General features: G+C 25.8%; 1 protein-coding gene across 7 annotated transcripts in view; it reads right to left on the minus strand.

Moving 5' to 3' along the window:
• Positions 1 to 962: 962 nt before the first annotated feature.
• Positions 963 to 16,676, minus strand: part of LOC100203223 (uncharacterized) — a 39,208-nt gene continuing 23,494 nt past the window's right edge. The window contains exons 1-10 of one of the 7 annotated variants that reach the window (XM_065817743.1): positions 13,412 to 13,912; positions 10,046 to 10,133; positions 5,746 to 5,785; positions 5,121 to 5,344; positions 4,659 to 4,705; positions 3,804 to 4,529; positions 2,991 to 3,076; positions 2,675 to 2,834; positions 2,262 to 2,597; positions 963 to 2,173 (exon numbers count right to left, since the gene is read on the minus strand). In XM_065817743.1, coding sequence (XP_065673815.1) covers positions 1,174 to 2,173; positions 2,262 to 2,597; positions 2,675 to 2,834; positions 2,991 to 3,076; positions 3,804 to 4,529; positions 4,659 to 4,705; positions 5,121 to 5,344; positions 5,746 to 5,785; positions 10,046 to 10,133; positions 13,412 to 13,425 — 2,721 coding nt within the window. In that variant the 5' untranslated portion in view covers positions 13,426 to 13,912 and the 3' untranslated portion in view covers positions 963 to 1,173. Of the gene's footprint in view, positions 2,174 to 2,261; positions 2,598 to 2,674; positions 2,835 to 2,990; positions 3,077 to 3,803; positions 4,545 to 4,658; positions 4,706 to 5,120; positions 5,345 to 5,745; positions 5,786 to 9,231; positions 9,598 to 10,045; positions 10,134 to 11,909; positions 11,930 to 13,411; positions 13,913 to 16,676 lie in introns of those variants that run through there. The other 6 variants (XM_065817740.1, XM_065817744.1, XM_065817741.1 and 3 more) reach the window with 6 other exon arrangements.

Raw genomic sequence — 16,676 nt, forward strand, 5'->3', positions numbered from 1 at the left:
ATAACCATAATAATTAGAGTTAAAAGCAACGATACAGTATTTATTAACCATTATTATAACTAATAACGAAATAAGTAGCCACAAACAACATTACAAAGTTTGGTGAAGTTTCATAGAGATGGCTATTAATCAAACGCCAAAACTTTTATCCACCGCCAGATATACTTATTACGCAATAATTAAAATATTTTGAAAAAAGTTTGTCCATTTGATGGAATATACGTTTTTTCAACTGGCCTACTTTTTATCGATTTAAGCAGAATAGAAGGTCGTGTATTTAAGTAGGCCATGATATTATGATATAATTTAGAGAAAATGTTTGTATATATATCAGATGCGAATGCTGCAATTTTTGAGATCTTCCAGACATAGATCAAACTCCAAACATTTATATGTTTATACTTTTGTCAAATAAGGATACTACGCAAAAAATTGCCATGGTTGGAGCCTGGAAACAAAAAAGCCCTAAAAATTTGGTCACAATTGCCCCATGCATGATTCAAATATTATAGCTATATTAAGTTTGGAACTTTCTCAACTTGAGAGGTTTAATAAAAATTTGAAGACTAAGAGATTATTATATGAAATTTTAAATTACACATAAATAAAGTTTAGTTAAAAATAGTAAAAAAATAATAATTTTTTTTTCAACTTGTTGATCTAACGTTTGAGGCAGTTGTTGCCAAATTTTAAGGCTTTTTTGTTCCCTGGCTACAATCATCGCAATTTTCTGCAAATAATGCTTATTTGAATATAAACATATACATTTTTGGAGTTTGCTTTATATATGTGTTTCTTCAACTTGTTTCTCCGCGCAGCGGCCTTGTTCGTCAAGGTTCATGTTTCGGAGTTATAGAGTTAGGAGAGGGTTATAACCACAAGTAGCCTCCTCATCTGTAGTGGCCTTCTTGGCCTTGGGGAGGTGAATTACAAATCATCAAATGATCAAATAAGAAACTGAGTTCTATCAAATAAATATATTTAGAAAAAAACGTATTTATATAACACATACATTAAATAACATACAATTTATAGCAAAAGTTTTGTAATAATTTAGCTTTGCGTAATATAATTTAGCCTGCGCAGTATAATTTAGCATGCAAATAACAAATAACTTATTGTGTAACATGTATTTTATGCACATTTTAATATAAAAACTTCATTTACACAGAATCATGTTTGACCCTGATCGCTAGGATGGACAATCGGTGTCTCTTGATCCTCAACAAATACATTTTCAACTTCATTTAAATTGAATTTCGTCCTATATGGACTATTTCTCTCCCCACCACGAACGAAATTATTTTCTAAAGTATGTCTACTTATTTTGTTAGAAGTAATATCGCGATGATCGTTTGAGTATTTAAAATCTATGAGAGATAATTTACCATATGCAGTTTTTCGATTATATATTTCTTGAAAATGCATTGTTTTAGCGCGATCTTCATGACTGTTTGAGTTTGGAGAGATGCTTGCTGGTGGAAAATAATCACCATAGCTTACGCTAGGTTTGTCTCTAAAAAGTATTTGATGTGATTTAGCATTGTCAGAACAAGATGGAGAAAGATTTTGCTTCATATTATCAGAATCAAAAAATCTTGGAGATGACGATATATTGGAATGTGTTTTTTCGTTTAAAAAGACGGAATCGTTTTTATTTTGCTTACTAAAATTTGGAGATGAATTGTATCTTGTTCTTATCTCCCGTTCATCTAACAAACTGTGTCGTTGATAAAAATCATCATATTGCCGAGTTTCTGCGCTTCTTGCTTTAGTGAATTGCTTTCTTTCACAATTTATCGAATCGTATGAACTTTTGTCTTTGTTATATGTTCTTTGACGAGATGTAAATAAAACATCGTCATTGATTTCTGAAGAATTTCTAAAAGAATAACCGTTATTAGAAGTATCAGTTTTTTCAAGATTTCCATAACGACGATCATCTAAATATTTTGCATCATCGTCGTAACCTCTTTTTTGTCTTTGATATGGAGAAGCGCTACCTAATCTAGAATCTTCTTCCATTTTAAATCTTGGATCTGTTGTGGAACTTCCAGATTCTCCTTTAGAAGGCGATACACAAACAATATCTGTATCATCGTGTTCTTTATGGATACTGGAATACGGAGAATGCGAAAAAGTTTCATGCGGTTGATTCGATTGGTATATTGCGCTATAAACAAATTGTTTTACTTTTTTAATAAATTCAAATAAAACATAATTTATAATAACTTTAGATATTATGTGCAAAACTCACTTACCCCGATTTTATAGAACTAGAAACACGCATGGAAGGTTTTGTATTTAATCTTCCAAGAACTCTGCCACCATTTTTTTCTGTTTCACTAAGTGCCATTGCGATAGCCACCTCTAATGGCGGCAACACAGTGTCGCTACCTGTTGTCTTTCTACGTCTTTTTCTAATTGGTTCATCAATGCTGACATAATGAGAGTCTTTGCAATGCTTGCGTAAGTTGTCTGCTCGTATAAATTGGGCTTTACATAAATGACACTTAAACGGTTTTTCTCCTGTATGCCGAGTGAGATGTCGTTGTAAATCGATTTGCTGAGTAAATCCTCTCCCGCACACTGTGCACCTTAATTTAGAGAGAAATATTATTTACTCAACATTTTCAACGTCTAAAATTTAACAATTACAATATACTGCACTCACTTATATGGTTTAATTCCTGTATGAACTAAAACATGTCGTTGCAGTTTGCTTTTAAAAGGAAAAACTTTAGCACATAAAGGACATCGATAGACTTGCTTTGCGTGTTTCCATGAAGGTTCGCCTGACTGGGATGAATCAGCTTTATCGCACATTGAAAGAGCTAAAGATGCGGATATGTTACTTTTTTTCTGATCGAGATGAAGTAGCACAGACAAAATAATACCTCATGGATATGTATATATTTATATATGTTTGTTTTTATTTTGATTAATTAATTAGTTACTTTTAATACTCTATAATATCTATGGTAACAGACCTTTATATGATTCATCAAAGTCTTCGTTGCTATGGACACTACTTTCTTCTATCGTCGGACTTACAGCTTCTTTTTCTTTTATATCTCTAATAGAAACAAACTATATTACATAAATAAAGCCATGTTTACAAAAGTAATATTGAGTTTAAACTGTTTAAAGATCAAATTTAAATTTAATTCAAATTTATTTACAAAATGATGAGTTATAAATTAGGCTGTTAACAGGTTAGATATATACTCAGGACCCGGGTATGGGTTTGTATTGATTTTATATGTGCACTACCAAAATAGCGTCCCAAGGAATTATTTTGACAATTGAAGAACTTGAAGGTCTGACCCATATTCTTGTTAAATTAAAAAGATTCTACATTAAAAATCCCTAAAACCTTTTATCCTTATTAAATTTGGCATGTTTGTTGGGTTTTAGAGTAATCAAAAATACTTAATTTAGTTATAAGTATAAAACAAAGAGTAACCGACTATGCAACATATTGTTGTGACTTCCTTACCAACGCCTTACCTCTGAGTAAATCTGCAGAGTAAATCTTTTAAACCCCTAAACATTTGTTGTTGTTAACAAGGCTCAATAAAATGTACGAGTCTAGATTCGAAGCAGGCATAGAATTTTTATATTTTTAAAACAGAACAAAAACTACCCGTTACCCATTATGTTTTCTAGATCTGGGTGTGCTTTCCGTAAAACCAGGTCAAAGGTCAAACCCATTAACAGCTCTAGCTGTATCCTAATATTAAACATGAAATAAAATTTAAAATTAATATTTTATTGTAATGTACATAAAAAATAATACTAACTCAGACATTGACAAAGTCGCATTATGATAACTATTTGAACAATCGTTTTTATTTTTATTTAAAATTTCATCTTCATCATCTGTATTTTCTTGTTTAAAATACCCGTAGCCTATTAAGGAAGAGCTTTTATTTTTTACTGGTTTAATTTCTGAAACAGAGCTTTTATCATCTGTATTAAAAGAACCAATGATAAAGGATTTAGAGTTTTTATTCCCAGATAACGAGCTTGTGGATATTGTTTTATCCTTTTCTGTAAACAAGTTACTGGCCGGTTTATATTTTTGAAAAGATAGTTCTGAGTCGTCATCATTTTTTATATCGTCATTTTTTTCTAATTCTTGCTTTTTTCTTAAAAACGTATTATACGAATAATCAAATGGGAGTTTACAGTTTGAAAATGGTTGCTTCGAATTTTTGTTCTCTGTGATTGTACTTGTGGTAATGATAGGAGGTACCCTGGATGGTGCTTGATCAAATTGAATGCTGGGATTATCATTATAACTTTTATCTGATTTCTCAAATAAATGGGATATTTTTAAATCAGTGCTATCAGATTTGTTGTCATCTTTGATTAAGTCTTTTTTGCTTGGATAATTTTCAGTTTTTTGATTGGAGGAATCAATAACACATATTTTTGTACATTTTTGATAAAATTTACTATCACTATTTACGTTTTCGCATTCTTTTGCAGGTTTTATACGTCGAACTACTCCTTTACGGTTTTTTCTAAATTTAAAGTCACTAATAATAAAATATACATTAATATAATATCTAAATATAAAATCACTAATAAAAACATTTACATGAAATGTTTTTCTTAACAAAAAAATAAAAATAAAAAATAATAAAAACAACCTTTTAGGTTGTCCATTTTGCATGCTTTTGGTATCATTGTAATGAGGCTGAGAGAAAACAAAAACAAAAGTAAGATATATATATATATATATATATATATATATATATATATATATATATATTTATATATATATTATAATAACAATTTTTGTAGAACGGGAAAAAACTAAATCAAAGCAATTTTTCTTAAATCTCTTTTTAAATAATTAAATTATTTTCTAGGAGGCCGTTAAAAGTTAATCTGATATGCATTCATATTCATTATGCTTAACAGAGTGTTGGTCAAAAAAAATTATTTTTGCTTTAATAACAATAATCAAAAAAAATATATATATATACATATATATGATTTTTTTTAATGTACACATTTGTTTTAATAATAGATATTTCTTCACTTAAAAAAGCTTAAATGAAAATTTTGACTTTTGCTCCCTTAAGCTTAGAGACTTAAATACAGTTTACTTGATCTGTATTTTCTTTTTCTTCTTCTTCATTATCATCTTTTGTATCTGATATAGATGGTGAAGCAGACGTACTACTCTCGTTCCATACGTCATCTAAGTTTTTTTTCTCCCAACAGGCTTTTTGAAGTTTATGAAGAAAATACTTGCGAAGACTATCAAACATTAGTTTACAATGACCACATTGATGTAGATCTGGTTCTGCACCATTGTCTGCCTCTTCATCTAAATTAGAAAATTCTATTGCAATTGTTAGGACATTTAGTGATGAAATAAAAAGATTCAATTTGACATAAAACCTCATTATTAAAACTCTTATGAGTTTTGTACTGATTTCAAGTGAAACAATTGGATTTTTTTTAAATCATTTTGTAAATCTGTAACGGCTCGTTTTACAAAGGTACGCGATTAATAATTAAGGGTTTTTTTGTTTTACTTAATAAAAAAAGTTTAATAAACACAAGGGGTATTTAGAGTTTGGGTGGGTGAGATAATGCTCAGAGTTATCAGTTGAGCATAGTAGAATACTATCAATAGATAAAAAAAAAAAAAACAGTTTCTACAAAATATTAAAATAATAAATAACAAAATAATAAAAATAACAATTGAAGATTTCAAAATTTTACCTGAAGATAAGGATAAACAAGCGTTATTCGTTTGCGATACCTAAAATAAAAATAATATAAATAAAGAAACAAATAAGTATGCAAATATATTTAAATTGATAACATATTATGTAAGGTAAAGGATCTACCCTTATTGGGCAACTTTTCTGATTTTTTTTTTAAACGTATTGTTTGCTCGAAAACATACCAATATCAGAAAAATCCAAAAATATTTCTTACATTTAAATAACGTCGTAGCAGCATCAGCTAGGCGTTTGAAAAATTATAAAAGAAATTAAAAAAAAAAAAAGAAGCTTCATTCCAAACATTTCTATATTCCAAATCTCCGATTCCGATGAAGTGGTTATTTCTGACCAAGAAACACATTTAATGAGTTATAAAATATACTTAAAAGCAAGTTTAATAACTCGTTTAAGCACGGAAAAGTTACGTTAAAATCATCTGGAGTATAAACTAACCAAACAGCCACAAAAAATATTTGTTTTTCTACAAAAATATATATAATTTAATATATAGAATAGTAGTATAGTAACAATGGACACTGATGAATTACCGAAAAATAGGTTTTATTAATTTAACAAATAAGATTTATATTGCATTGTATTTTTTTATATTGTTCAAGAATTTAAACCTAAATCTTATATTCGTTGTAATTAATTTATTAGGGTTTGAAAAACTAAAAACCGTTATATATATATATATATATATATATATATATATGTATATATATATATATATATATATATATATACATATATATATATATATATATATATATATATATATATATATATATAAATATATATATATATATATATATATATATATATATATATATATATATATATATATATATATATATATATATATATATATATATATATATATATATATATATATATATATATATATTTGAGAAGTATTTTTATATAATTGACTAAAGAATAGTTTATTTTAAATTTTAAGTGTTGATGGCAATAAAAACTTTTTCTAAAACATTATCTAGCATACTGTGCGCAATAAAGTTAAACTTAAGTTATAAAACAGCGAGATTTAAAAAAGAGATTTTCGTTAAAAATATTTTTACATTAAAAAAAGCATAACGAAATTGCTATGCATCAACCTAAATGCAAAGAGCAAAAACAGATTTTTTTCCATATCACACTTTTATTCACTTGGATTTTAAAAATATTAACATAAAAAATTCTAAAAACCAGCTTCATTTTTATAGATTTCAAATGTATAAATACAAAAACGTTTAAGGAAGAAATATATTTGGTCCTTCATAAAACATACGTGGACTTAGTAAAAGAATCGAAAGTGGAAAATTGAAGTGTTCCTCAAGAAATAACTTCTTTAACAACAGAATAATTAAAAACTGGAATTCTTTGCCTAACTATGTTGCTCGTTCAAGATCCTTAAATGTTTTTAAAGCTAACTATGACAATTTATAACATTAACAACTGTTAATGCTCTGCAAAAATGTATATATTGTTGTTAATATATTAATATTATTATTATAACTATTATTATTGTTATTATTATTGTTATTATTATTATTATTATTATTAATATTATTATTACTATCATTATTATTCGTAATTATTATTCTTAAAAATATATAATGACTTAAAATTAAGAATTATTTTTTACATTAATCAAATAATTTTCTACATTAATCAATTTTTACAAAATACTTTTCAAGCTATGATCTTCTGTTACGGTATAAACTTAAGCTTGGCATCAGCAAAAAAAATTTCGCCCTTGGACGCCACATAGGCATGGTTAGGCTCAACATATGTGGTTCCGCTTTAGCATTTTAAAAGTTTAAACAAGTTATTTTAAATAGATATTTCATGCAGTTAATAAACACATTCCAGATCAAAAATGCAGTGCTGTAATAGGTCTGTTTCAAGATATATAGTGCCGTTTTATTCAACGTCATTATTAATATTTAAAACGAGTTAATAAATATCGACAAACTTTGGAAACAGAATATGCGTTGGTAAACTTATATTCATCAACTGGCACAGGGATAAGCGTAAGTAAGTCTACACATCGCGACTAAAAGGGTTTAGGCTAGGTCAAGAAAAAGACTCATTATTCAAAAAAATTATCACTTAGAAATTGCATGCTAATATCTTCATCTATAAATAGCTTATGATATGCGACGCATTCAAATTTATTTATATCTTTATTTATTATTTCATTACATAAACAACATTTAAAATTAAAACTTAAACAACATGTTCGTTGTAAAAGCGTTCGCTTCGAACATTTTTTTAAAAAATAGATCGAAAGCATCCGAGTAGTTCTTTACATTCATAAAGGTTTTATTTTAAAAACATTTTCGATTACACTAAGCATTTTTAATTCCACATTGGAAGAAAAATTAGGTTTTAGTGCGCAAGATGGGGCAACAAACAATATATTGCACAAGTTTTAATTCTTATTGTTTTTATTTCAAAAAAATTAAAGAGTCTTTAAAATCAATGAGTTGGAACTTATTAAGGTTCTTTACTGATTAATAGTTCCGACTCCCGCCTAATCAATTTTGCTCAAAGTAATATATATCCTGAAAATTTGATATTATGTATGTATATATATATATATATATATATATATATATATATATATATATATATATATATATATATATATATATATATATATATATATATATATATATATATATATATATATATGCTTCAAGTATATAAAAATATCGAAAACAATTTATAATCGTAAAAACAATTTAATGTGATTTTTGCAAGAATTTAAATACTGCCTTCCAGACATTAGAAGGAGACGGTAAGGAAACGTTTAGACATGAATCATTTTCTTTTGGTTTTAAACAAGACAAGAATTGAGTAATTTATTTATTTTTCTATAAACTTAGTTCTTATTTTATCAACTAATGAAAAAGGTATTCCGTGGTGCTCTGTGATATGACAATAAGAATTCTTGGGAGCACCTTAAAACCTTACACACGCAAAAAAATGTGTAAAAATTTATAATGAAAAAAAAGTATAAAAATTTAAAGGAATAGTTTTTTTATGATTTACTTAACTATATGAACTATATATCAGGCGTAACACTTTAAAGCACTTAACTCATTAAGAAAGGTTTTACCATTTCGAGTTCAAATATTTAAGCAACTTACTATTGAAAATAAACCCAAAAATATAATTAAAAAAAAAACCTTAAGAAAAACTACTTATATCTAACAAATGAAATCGTTGTATAAACAATTAAAATAGCAATCGTATAAGAAGTTTGAATACATTTAATTGCATTCATTCTAATTTTACGCAAATTAAAAAATGGTTTAAAACAAAAAATGTTTTATAATTATCACATAGTAAAATATTTTTTGTATATATATTTAATGCTTAAATTCATATTCAAAAAAAAAAAAACACAATGCGGGGTGAATTTATTGAAAGAGAAATATTTACCAAAAACACGTAAAAATTATTCAATTACCATTTTGTTTTCCTTGAAGCTTGCGTTCTTATATATGCAGATTATCACAATGACTATTGCTGACTTATTTATCTGTAGGAAAGGCAAAACTAAATATTTTCTAGGCTTATAATCAAGTGTCATTTCCTTAGATTATCCAAGCAATTTAGCCAGATCAATCAATATTTTATGCATAACAACGTACATTTTTTAGTATGAAGCGTACATTTTAGTAAGAGCTCGTTTTGATTAAAAAAAAAGAAAAGTTTTTTACATGTAATTTTTTTTTACGAGTATTTGGGAGTTTCAATATTACAAACAATACGTAAAAAACGATACATAACTTTGAATGTGCCGTGAATATCAGATTGAGCAAACTGCGGAAGTAACTCTTGGTAACCAAGCAAAGATTGGTTAAACTAAAAACCGTTAAGGATTAAGTGGCTTTATAAATATGTGTTTGCCTTAAACTTTTAAAAAATGATGCATTGTAAAAAATCTTTATGCAGGGCGCAAACTAAAATTTTCTATTTATAAATTATATGAAAAAATTGAATTTCTAAATACTAAGTTTTGGTGTTTTCCTTTTTTTTTTTAATGTATTTAAAATATTAAAATTGCAGTTAAATGCTGCGTTACTAATAAAAGAAATCATTAATTAATCAATAAAAGAAACACAATAGTAATAACGTTGATAATAAAAATATTGATACAACAAAATTAATTTGAAAAAAACGTTGAAATAATAACAATTAAAAAAAAAACATTAACAAAATTTTATAAACTATTATATATTATTAAAAAATAAATAAATAAAACTGAAAATCAAACTAACCAATAATATGTGTTCCGATTTTTTGTCACCGCCATTCAAATATTTTTTGTCGTTGGACAGTCTTGCTATTATGCTATCTAACGTCAGCCTACAAGCAATATAAAACTTCCGTTATAGATGCTAATAAAATAAAGAAACTACTTACCCATATTTTTAAAATAATAATAATAACAGTGCTATAAACACAGAAGTTAAAAATAAATAAAACACAAATGAACTTGTATATTTAAACTACAAAAAAACGAGACGTCCATATGGCTATTAGCCAAAAGACAAAGTTTTTTAAAAAACGCTTGCAACTTAATGTAAATAAATTATGACTAAAAAACCTAAATATGTTTTGGCTCTATAACTAATGTATCTAATCGAATGATAAGTCACGTGGTTTGGCTGAATGCTTTGCAAAGTACAACCTCGTTTAACATCAATGAAATTTATTTTATTTATAAAGTTAAATTTATCATTTTAAATGTTTTAAAAGAAATATTCTAAAACGTATTCAAAAATATTTAAAGATAATTTTCGTTAAAAAAAAACAACCTCGAATGAATCGAGTACTTCCTAAGAAAGACGCAAGCCTCCAGGGAATTAAATGAAGGAAAAAGTACTATTGCTTTTGATTAAATTTATTCTTATCAAGTATCAGTTTTGCCACGAAATATGGCTAAGAATATTTTTTTTTTTTTTTTTTTGGATACATAATTTTTATTAATTTTTTTATGAAGATTTATTTTTAGAAATTGTTTTACCTTATTTTAGCAAAAACACAATATTTTTAAAAACAGTTTCGAAGCAAACATTGCTGATATTATTTTGAAACATTAGTAATTATATTGCAAATCTTAGAAACATTTTTTTATACGAAAAAAAATACTTCAAATTTATTATCTTTATCAAACTGCTCAAAATAAATATAAAAAACATCAGATATGAAAACCACACAACTATTCGTATCTCCAATCGTTATTTTTTCAAATTCATATGAAACCATTATTTATCTTCTGTGATTTAGACCAAACTTTTTTAAATGCTATCAAAAGCTTAGGTGTTCGGGGTGTTTTAGCGAGAAGAAGCATAGCCGATATTCCCTCATGGCATACTCGGCAATGAAAAGGGGTTATATGTATATTGTTTTTATCAAACCCATTTCTATAAGCAAAACTAATCATTACAACTTTTTGTTTTACAAAACACAAAATTTAATTCAATTAATTTTTGAGACGCGTCACTCACCATAGAAAAATGTCCAGATACAACACTGATGTTAATTTTCTATTTGACAGTTAAAACAATTATAATGTCCAAACAAAAAAATTCTTAAAAAAAAAGCTATGTGAATATTGGAACGAAGTAATTAGATAATGGTGGAACCAAATTAATTTTTAAAATGTACAATTTTTGTAAATTTTTAAGGTTTTTGAATGAAATCGTTTATTTTTTTATTATGATCAAACGTTTTTTCGGTTTTGGCCGATAAAAATTTGGCTTATTCTCATGTTTAGTTTATATAATCGATGGGATACGAATTAGCTTGCTGAGGTTTACATGAATTGGTCTTTCACAAAATACTTGTTTTTTTTAAGCACAATACATTTAATTATTACAATCTTAAATAAATCAAAAATTTGAGATTATTTTCTATAACCTTTAATAAACGAGCATTTATCTATAATAAAAACGGAAGAAAAGACATAGCTAAGATTAAGAAAAGGAAACGTCATTTTCGTCCAATCAATCTAACACATAATGAAAACTAAATACAATTTTAACAGAATTATATATAAATATTTTAATAGATAAATGGAAAAGATGATTTTTTTTTAAATAAAAAAACAGTAACATAAAATTCAAAAAATCTTTTTACAAACGTCAATCTTTTTAAGATAATTTGTGGTTTCCAGCCAAATTGCTTAACTGCCAAGGATTGCTTCGTCCATTGTAATAAAATTGACATAAGTCGTACATTATTGATGCTAATTACGATCGGATATTCGTAGCTTAGCAAACTTTTACAATATAATTAGCAAATTATTTTTTTTTAGATATTTAACAATTAAAATGACTCAAAGAATTTTGGAAAAAATTATCTGCGACATTACTGGACAAACAATTTTTTGAAATATAACCACAAACTATATAGCGCATAATTAAAAATTATGTAGGGTGTAATGTTTAAAAATTATGTAGGGTGTAATGTTTAAAAGCACATAAATTTTTGTTCCCTAATAAAAAAAGACCAACCGCTGGTGGCGCCATCATTATAATAGTAACAATATTATGACGATTAACAATATTATTAATAATAAAACTGCTGTAAATAATAATAATAATAATAATAACAATAATAACAATAATAATAATAATAATAATAATAATAATAATAATAATAATAATAATAATAATAATAATAATAGGAATAAAAACTATAACAATAGTAATGTTAATAATCAATATTCTAATATTATTAGAAATAGTTTAATGATCTCCAACTTCATTCTGCTTGCCTGGATTTATTCTTAGTTTTTACTTTTTTGTAATTTTTGTAAAACACAAATCAAGCTGAAGCAAATGGGTAGCTGATGATAGATAATACTCCAGATCTAACATCTCTAATGCAAGTCTAATGGTTTCTAAATGGTGTCTAATGAAATGTAGTAACTTTAAATATTTAACATTAAATATAGGCTACAACATTAAAAAATGTTGTAGCCTATATTTAATGTTAAATATTTAAAGTTACTACATTACATTAGACACCATTTCATTAGACCCACACACACACACACACACACACACACACACACACACACACACACACACACACACACACACACACACACACACACACACACACACACACACACACACACACTCACACACACAAACACACATATATATATATGTGTGTGTGTGTGTATGTGTGTGTATGCGTGCGTGCGTGCGTGCGTCTGTGTGTGTGTGTGTTTGCGTGTGTGAGTGGGTGTAAGGACATATAAGAAATATTGATTTTCAATATTCAATTATATTATTCAATATATGGTATATTGTAAATGTATTATTCGTATTCGATATTTTTTATTTGTAATATATAATAATTATATATATATATATATATATATATATATATATATATATATATATATATATATATATATATATATATATATATATATATATATATATATATATATATATATATTATATTATAATAATTGCAAGCGGTTTAAAAAGAGTAAAAATAAAAGTAGAAATATATAAATAACCTAGAAAACGGTTGCTAGATTTTAAAAACATGATGATATACTTTACATACGTTAACTCTCGAAATTAAATAATCATAGTTTGAATTTATTTTAGTGTACTAACCCTTCGCTTAGCATTCTAAACTCCCTTGAGATTCTTCCTGCATTAGGATTTAAAAAAAAATGGGTCACTACCACCAGCGTTACCGCAAACTCATTAAACGTCACCACCTATGCTTTGTTCATAATAACTAATGTTCAAATAATCCCAACAAAAAAAAAACTTATAATGTTTCTTTTCTCTTTAATTTTAAGCTTAAAGAATAGTATTTACTGGCTTTAACGGTACACCAAATAAAAACTCCAAACTTTTGTTATTATGGATTTTAGCTCAAGATTTTAGTGAAGCGAATTCTTTTCATTCAAGAAATACAAGGAAACACACAAAAGACTTACAATAAACCATTATTGAGCAAATAATAGAAACCATAATCTCTTGTAAATTTATCAAAAAGGATTTATAAACATTACTTTTAAAAGCCAATCAAATTGCCTGTTTTTGAACTCACCAATTAGAAATCGTGTTTTTGCATGTTTTTCATGTTCATCCGTTTCTGACGTGTGCAAATCCAGTTACATTTAAAAAAACTGTGATAATCTCACACTCCATCGCAGAGCTTTGCTTAGAAAAAATGAATATATGAAAATACTTTTAAAATAACGAATGAAGGAAAATATTAATTCAGAAGGAAGATAATTGTGTGCGTATATATATATATATATATATATATATATATATATATATATATATATATATATATATATATATATATATATATATATATATATATATATATATATATATATATATATACATATATATATATATATCATATCATATTATAAATTGAAGTTATTGAATGTCTTTAAAGGTTTTTTTATAAATGTTAGTTTTATTAATTGTTTAGTTAATTGTATTTTTCATTTTTCAATAAAAACTGAGACGATTTTGTTGTCTTTTGCTAAAAGCGTTTTAAAACTGCTAAAAGTCTTTTAATGTTCATTATCTGGGTACACCACATACTTTAACGCAGACACTTTTTACGCAAAATTTATGCGATCAAGTCAACTAATTCATATTTCATCAAATAAAATAAAAAATGTTTTTCCAAAAAAAAATGAGGCTTAGAACTAAACTGTGAATACCAATAAATACAACCTGAATGAATGAATCTAAATTTGTCAATGATGCTTCAATATTTACTCGCAAATCTAAGTTAAATTGAACGTACTTTCAATCAACTTAAGGATTTTTAAATTACGGTGGGACTTTTACAAGTTCTCTTCAAGACATTGCATTTTATAAGATGTTTCAAAATTTTATCTTTTCAGCACTTACGATTTTTCGTAAATATAATGTGCTAACACGGTTAAACTATTTCTATTGATTCTTTGTAAATTGACAAGAAAGCTTTTATTTCTCAACAAACAAAAATTAAGCAAAATAATAAAGTAAAATTTTTGGTGAGTGGTAACTATGGTAACAATATAAATTTTTGATTTGACAGTTTTAATGGTCAACTATGAACTTAACACAATGAAAAATGTATAAAAGATATAGAAACAAATTTTTTTTTTTGGTGAAAATGTTTACAATAAAATGCAGCATTCGACGTATACTGCCGGTAAAGTTATCTTCTTGGGAAATAATGCCGACTTATTCTATAATCACTTGAAGAAACACAGATTTAAGCCTCTTTAAAGGTTGCAAGTCTTTGGCGGTAAAGTTTGGTGAAGACGTATGTAAACAATAGAATTAAATAGCATGACTAAAAAAGAAAAAAAACAAATAATGATGGAGTCATTTGTATATAATTAGTCAACCAAAATAATTTTAGTAGCCAGGAATAATAATTTTAGTTTTGCAATTATGCCAACCTTTTACTTATGCCAAATTTTATTTATGATTTTTATGTAAATTATGCTAAAAATGAACTCTTCATTTTACAAGTAAAAAGATATGCATGTTTACAGTTTACAATAGCAAAATTTTGTTATATCAATGGACCAAGGAAAATATTTTGAAAAAAGAAGGAAGTTTAAAAGAAAACAAGTATTTGATGTTAAAATTAACGCGATTTTGCTGCATTTATAAATGCTGCGTGCATGTTCTAACAACTTGAATAGTAAAGTGGGAATCTAGTTAGCTGTTGGGGCATTAAATGTAACTTAAAAACTTTTTAATTTTACAACCTATAGGGATATTTTGGCAACACATCGTAAAAATAGGAACTTTTTGTTCCGACAGTCTTATTTGCTGTTTGAAGCCTTGCGTCAACTTTTTTTGTTCTTTATATTTTTAAGCTTTTTTATTGTTATTTTATTAAAAAAACCAATCTGTGCATCAAGTAAAAAAAGTGCATTGTTGGTTTATTGAATGAAGCTATTATCGGCAATCTGTGTTAAATTAATTTTGATAACTTATTTAAAACAACTTAGAATCGTAATTTCTAATTTAAGCCATTTTTTTAATTTTATAAATTTTCAGAGTAACCTGAACTAGATTTTTTTTTAAATGTACTAAAATGTCCATAAAAATACGTGCCTAGTGACCTACGACAAATTTACTTTCGAGTGAAGAGGCTATTAAATTTCTCATTTATTGTCAGTTTCGATTTTTGGTGACAGCAAATCAAAAAAAAAAATGTCGTTTAAGGCATTATTGAATTTTTATGATTCAACAATATAAAAATTGTTAATCATTTTCAAAATTGTAAAATCACCAACTTCTATGGTTACTAATAAAGTTGTGCTATTGTTCCCATGACAACTTAAAGAGGTCATGTAAAGAGAAATAAATAGTAAGGAATGATACGAAACAATGAATATATCTTTTGGGAACAATCTTATTTTTTGATTTTTTGTGTTTGCTTGAATTAAAAAATCTTTATATAGTAACCATATGGTTGAGTATTATTTCTTGTAAAACTTATGTTTTCAGAATACAATTTATAACAAAGCAAATTTATAATTAAAAACAAACTATTTTGAACCGTTTTGTTTTATATATATATACATATATATATATATATATATATATATATATATATATATATATATATATATATATATATATATATATATATATATATATATATATATATATATATATATATATATATATATATATATACATATATATATATATATATATATATATATATATATATATATATATATATATATATATATATATATATATATCGCTTTTCTGGCCTCTTAAAAATGCTAACTTAACATTAACTTTAAAAAAAAAAAATTCAATTTAACTATTTACTATATATACTATACAGGTTAACTATTAGCGATGGTTAGCAACAATGAATAAA

This window comes from Hydra vulgaris, chromosome 14 (assembly GCF_038396675.1).
Source record: "Hydra vulgaris chromosome 14, alternate assembly HydraT2T_AEP".
NCBI classification, from domain to species: Eukaryota; Metazoa; Cnidaria; class Hydrozoa; order Anthoathecata; family Hydridae; genus Hydra; species Hydra vulgaris.